Source organism: Zingiber officinale, chromosome 10A, assembly GCF_018446385.1.
Source record: "Zingiber officinale cultivar Zhangliang chromosome 10A, Zo_v1.1, whole genome shotgun sequence".
NCBI classification, from domain to species: domain Eukaryota; kingdom Viridiplantae; phylum Streptophyta; class Magnoliopsida; order Zingiberales; family Zingiberaceae; genus Zingiber; species Zingiber officinale.
The window spans coordinates 2747690-2754094 of NC_056004.1; the positions used below are offsets into that span (position 1 = coordinate 2747690).

General features: G+C 37.6%; 2 protein-coding genes across 2 annotated transcripts; both read right to left on the reverse strand.

Moving 5' to 3' along the window:
* Positions 1-678: 678 nt before the first annotated feature.
* On the reverse strand, positions 679-1823 carry LOC122027158 (chlorophyll a-b binding protein CP29.2, chloroplastic-like). The gene is made up of 2 exons (XM_042586049.1): positions 1253-1823; positions 679-1171 (listed from the first exon to the last, which is right to left on the reverse strand). The coding sequence occupies exons 1-2, from the start codon at positions 1760-1762 to the stop codon at positions 806-808; spliced, it is 876 nt and encodes a 291-aa protein (XP_042441983.1). The 5' UTR covers positions 1763-1823; the 3' UTR covers positions 679-805.
* Positions 1824-2921: 1098 nt separating this feature from the next.
* Positions 2922-3379, reverse strand: LOC122027159. Its single transcript, XM_042586050.1, has one exon. It carries the CDS (start codon positions 3323-3325, stop codon positions 3065-3067), a length of 261 nt encoding a protein of 86 aa, XP_042441984.1. The 5' UTR covers positions 3326-3379; the 3' UTR covers positions 2922-3064.
* Between the last annotated feature and the right edge of the window lie 3026 nt (positions 3380-6405).

Sequence of the window (6405 nt, forward strand, 5' to 3'; positions counted from 1 at the left end):
ACTGAAGTAACGGAGCTTTCGTGAACACTTTCAATCAAATTACCAAGGCCCATAGGCCATCTAGACACCACCCAACCTAGAATGAGAATGTCTCATTAACTTGATAGAACTGGGCTGCTGATCCAAAATCTTGACAGTATAATTCTTTCAGCCTTATAAACGACTTGTTTAATCCATAATATCAAAATACAAAACCAGAATATCATTTTTTTTAATAAAATGTATAAAAACCATCATTTCACAAAACGTTGCCAAACAATTCTCAATAGACAGATGCTTGAAAAATGATAGAACTAGCTTAGTGATTTTGGTTTAGTTTCAGAAAATTTTGCAAGTACTACAAAGACTATCTGTAAGTAAGATATATCTGAAAATCTGGTGAAGGAAGCATTTGGTGAAGATACAAATACAAAGTGACTTGTTGGGGTGATCTATACTAAAATTATGAACGAGTACAATGAAATAGTGAATGGTTTAATAAAATGATTATTTGTCATTTTGCGTTTAGAATTGACGTTGTTACTTAGTGCTTTATCAAAGGTAGATTAAACTACATATTTTCAATTAATGCACGAGTTATTTTGCTTAGAAGGCCCATAAATTTTATAGGACGAATTAGGGACGAAACAAATATCAAGCAAATTTTGTGGAGTTGTTGTAAATTTGACACGCGAGAAGAATACTAAAATAGGCAAGAAGAAGATTAATAACTTAATTAGATATACAAGTAATTAACCTCGCCAAAATCACACGAAACGAGATTACAATATTGCGGCGCCCTGTTCGAGTAAAGCTGACGGCGGGTTCAAGAGGAAGAGGAGAAGCTGTCGATGATGGTGGTGTGAAGGGGGTCGCTGAGGTGGGTGACCCAGTTGTTGAGCGGCCCCTTTCCGGTGACGGCAGCCTGCACGGCGAAGCCGAAGAAGCCGACCATGGCGAGGCGGGCGTGCTTGATCTCCGCCAGCTGCAGCCTTTCCTTCTTCTCGGGGTCCGACGCTAGCCCCAGCGGGTCGAAGTACGGCCCGCCGGGGTAAAGCCTCTTCTCCGGGTCAAGCTCCGCGTTCCTCTGGAACTCGATGTATCCGATCAGCAACACCTCGATCCATATCAGCGTCGTCATGTTGAAAGGCAGGGGAAGCCCCAGGTACGACGACCCATCCACCAATTCAACCTAAAGCGACGATTTTGTGCATCAATTTATCTTTTTTTTTAAAAAAAATCGATTTTGATAGATATATATTTTGGGCCTTACCTTCCCGGCGTCCTGCCAGGCGACACCGGTGAGCCACTCGACGGCGATGGCTCCGAGTGTGGCGAGCATGGCCCACCGGCCGTGGATGAGCTCGCACTCGCGGAAGCGCTGCAGGCCGAAGACCTCGGAGTAAGGCTGGAAAGGGGTGGACTTGACGTCGGAGAATTCGGTGCGGGTGCCGATGATGTCTCCGGCGGAATTCTTAGCCAGGTTCTGGTCCAGCGAGTCCAATTCGAACTGGAGGTACTCGGCCGGCTTGCCAAGGCCGAAGGGGTCGAACCCATAGTCGCCGGTGAGGGAGCCATCGAGCCACTCTGGCGCCTTCGCGCCGGGGAACCACAGTGGCCGGTCCGACGTCGGCGCCCTGGATTTCTTTGGTCGGGCGGCTTTCTTGGAACCGAAATTGAACCGGGCCTGGATCCTTCCCACTCCCACCGCCGCTGCGTCGACGCCCATGAGCGGATTGTGTTCGAGGAGGCGAGTGCCGAAGAAGGCGGAGGTGGAGGCCATCGCTCAGTTCCCTCTTCCGCAAATCAAACTACGAACGCAGTGAGTGGACGAGAAGGTTGGGGGGCGGTGGATTATAGGGAACAAGGGGGCTATCTGTGGATTTGAGAATGGACGGGCGATGTGGTGATGGAGATCTATCTGACGGCTGAGAAGGTCGTCTCCTTATCCCCTCCTTATCTAATTGTGCCACGTTGGAGATTTTTGTTTGGTTCTTGTGGTCGAGGAAGATTGCTTGGATATGTGGTCTCACCTGTTCAGCAATCTCCATGTAGATTATTATTGCTCCGAGGTAGAAAAAAATCTTACATCTTTAATCTTTATCGTGCTACTCTTGTCCATACTCATGCACAAAGTTTCTGTTGGAGACTTAGAGCCAGTTTATGGTCTGATTTAGAAAACTAATCACAGCACTAAAAATGTATAATTTAAAATAAAAAAATATTTTTTTCAAATTTAGATATTCATTTTTAATATACTATATATCAATTTACTATTTCTTCTGTCTCCTCGTGGTTGATATAATTTTTTTTTAATTATCCTATTTAAAATTTAAATATTATGCTGAGCTAAATCCTCTTTGTCACTCAGGATAGTATGATTAATTATTTCGGTCAAGTGATATAGGTGATCAGACGAATGATCCGATCAGACAAGTTGGACACTTTGTCCAACTCGACTTTTTAGCCAAGTGAAGATCGAGTCCCTAATAGCCTTCCTTAAATCCGACCTAACAATTTTTACAAGTGACATTCGATTGAACTACATTAAAGACTCATTCGAGTTATTAGCTTAGCATATTAAGAGTTCTTCAATATAATGGCCTAACATTCATTTATGCAAGCTGTACAATAAAAATTTCTACCCTACAAAATACATAAAATGCAAGCCTATTTTGGAAAAGATGTAGGATTTTAGAAAATATTCTGTACAAAATACAGAAAATGCAAGCCTATTTTAGATAACCTACGACATAATCATCATTTAGCCCAATAAAATTTACAATCACAATGTAGTTTTTTATCTTTCATCTTAGAAAATATTTCCATTTATGTGGAAACAGGGCCATGGATTTGGGCTCCCAACGGGCACTATTTCTCCTTTATCAAGAATGACTCTTAAGTGAAGAATTCAATTTGCAAACCAAATAAGAAAAGTGCCGTAAGAGAGAAATAATCAGACTACTCAATTCATTACAATACGTGCGAGACTATACACTTGCACAAGATGATCCCCAAAAGTTCATCCTTTCTCTCTGCTCAGTATTCAATCCATCACTCCAACTAACTGTCCGATCTCCAAACGCTAATTGGGTCCCCAGCAGCTGAGGTACATCACTTTCCTCAGCGACTCCTCCGATTGCTTGGCTCGCTCGCTGCTTCGGCCATCAGAGACGGCGGAGGACATCCTCACGGCCTGAGACAGCGACCTCATGTTGCTCTTGGCGTGCTGCTGCAGAGACCTCAGGGCGTAGTTCCATCTGCACAACCCTGCTTGATCCTTAAGCGCCTCCACTGCGCCAACGCTCGCCGCTACCAATACCGAAGCTTTCTTCACTGAAGCCATAATTCTCTCGACGTTCTCTATCAATCTGGAAAAGCAAGAAGCTGTTGCCGGATGAAGAACAAGGGCGAAGCTTTTTATAGAATATTCTCGCTGATGGTTTTGGTTTTTCCGGTCCCAGAAAACAGCGGGCTGAGTACGTTTTCCACTGGCCCAAACCCGTGGTTTCGGCAAACTGTTCAACACTTCAGGCTGCAGGTGTCTGATGTCTAAAGTATGAGTTTGAGTCTTGATCCGGTCTTATTATTATTATTATTATTATTATTATTATTATTATTATTATTATTATTAAATAACTCCACAGATTATCAGCTCATTATTAATAACAGATTCAGATTAAAGGATTTTACACATATAGACTTATTATCCTATAATCCGAATCCACGAATACGTTAATTAGATTAAGTTATCATATTGGTTCTTTATGGTATTATCAAATATGTTATTAAATCAATATATAAATTCACAAATTAAGAAATTAAATCCAACGGTCTCTCCATGTCAAATGGGGCAGGTTGCTGCAAGTCATCCAAATGATCCCACATTCACATTCTATGGGATGCCATCGGGCGGCGGCGGCTGCTGATTTAATTAATGCATTTCAATCTCATAATCATTGCTTCTGTATAGCTATAAATATAATTGTGCTAGTGAAAATATCATAAAATATGAAACTTTGAAGAAAAAAAATTCTCTTCGACTTCTTGTGAGTTTTTTCTGTGAACGTTAAACTTTTTGTGATTTTTTTTATGCCTAAAAAATTGACATCTGTGCATTTCTGAGGTATAGGGAAGATCTATAATTTGCAATCACGAAATATTTTTTTTTCCATCTTTAACATATATCCATTTAATGTGGAAACAGGGTCATGGATTTGGAGGTCAGATCCTTGATTTTTTTTTTATCAAAAAGATCATATTTATTTATTAGTTGGATGAACTAAATCCTATCTATTAAATAGGTAGGATTCAATTCACTTAATTAATGAATAGATAGAAGATTATGACGGATCTAAAGATCCTAAATCAGAGGATCATTATTCTGAATTTGGGCTCCCAACGGGTGATAGAAAGAGGAAAGGTGAAATAATATAAAATGATAATTTTTGGATAATTTTATCATTGGACATAGGTATAAATTACCTAAATAATAATAAAAAATTAAATATATATCATCATAATAATTATAATGATAATAATATATATATAATAAATTTAGAAATATTATGTATTGATTATGATCTCATATATTATAAATCTTGGTTGATTAAAATCAATTTAAGATTATTATATATTATTATCAGTACCTTCTTATAAATTTAATGGGAGTGTATGAGTGTTGAATTTGAGTACTAACTTGATAAAGTATTGTCTAGATAATGACTTGATAAATATATCAGTTGATCCTATCTAGAATCTGAGTCAGACGAACCGCCGGGTGAGATGGATAGAATGTTGACCAAATCGCGACGTCCCGGAGGGAGGTATGCTGAGATGACTTCTATATTGACCAAGTCGTCAGAAATCCTCACTACAAGAAAAAAGCTAATAGACAACACTTTTAAAGCGTTATCTTTGTGCCTAAAAAAGCGTTGTTAAATACACTGTTGTTAAAAGTCTGCTCAACGACAACGCTTTTAAAGCGTTGTCGTTTGTAGCAAAGACAACGCTTTTAAAGCGTTGTATATTTTTTACAAAAATATCATTATTACAACGCTTTAAAAGCGTTGTTGTTTTTGGCAAAGACAATACTTGTGCAACGCTTTAAAAGCGTTGTCTTTTAAAAAAATTTTTAAAAAAATCTATTTACAAAATCATTTTTTTATATTTACAAAACTATTAATTTTCTTTTACCATATCCAAATTCGAATTTGACATATAAAATAGCATTAATTAGCTTAGCTAATGATTTCAAACTCGTACCAAACAATAGAATTCAACTACAAAGTATTAGTATTTACAGGAGAATTCAACTATACACAAAAATTGAATATTTCTGTTTCAAAGTAGTTAGTGACATTCAAATTTAAAACAAAAAAAAGCACAAATCCACCAGACTCAGCATCCCTTGTTTGGTTCCTGTTTTTGGTGATCCTGGTTGTCGTCTCAACTCAATAGCCACCATCCTCACCTTCCCCATTGAATATGCATTCCTAATGGAACTGAGAAGCTTGAAACTTCCTGATGCAGCTATATACTGCTGGAGGATGTACTGTGCTGAAGAAGTCTCCTGCCACAACAAGTTAAAAAACAAATGCTAGAAAGCTATGTTTAACAAGGAAAATATGAGCTGAAAAATAGGATGAATTTATCAAATTATGGAAGGAAATGCGTCATGTTTTTTTATTATCAAATCCTACAAATAGGAATTTTACTTGAGGAACCGGAGAATGTAAAAGTCAACACGATTAGCATTTCGTCAGACAAGTTGCATTACCGCGATTAAAATAATCATAGTAAATCATGTGAAATATGATATTATTACCACCTAGATACTATTAAATACTCACAACCTTCAGAATTGCCATAGTAGCCCTTTTCAATCTTCAGAATATAAGGAATTCCATTTTCATTTCAGGTAACTCTCTCAGGACTGGTTTAAGTTTATAAAAGAAATTGAACATAAAAAATCCAACTTACTATTTGATCCTGCAAAATTGAAATGACAGAGATCAAGACACATGACAAATTGGGAATATCTTGAATTCACAAAGTAACTTCTGTTCCTTGATAACGAAAGCAGAGTTTAAAACATAAAGAAAATTGCAGACATTCACATCAGAATCCTTCTCTTTGTTGTGAATGAATTAAGCTAGAGTATAAGCCCTTATGTCATTTGTAGAGAAACTATAGAATCTGATCTTGAGTGTGTGCATATACACAATTCTGTGACAATATCAATAGGAGATAAAAAAGAATAAATGCAGTTAAATCCATGTACGATGGGAATATTGAACTTATGTCATATTTTCCAATGTATGAATAACTTGAATAGAAAAAACTACAGTAAATTGATTAATAATCACCAGTATATCTAAAAATTCTCTAGTATATTAGTTTGTGTTAAAACATATTTGAAATGGA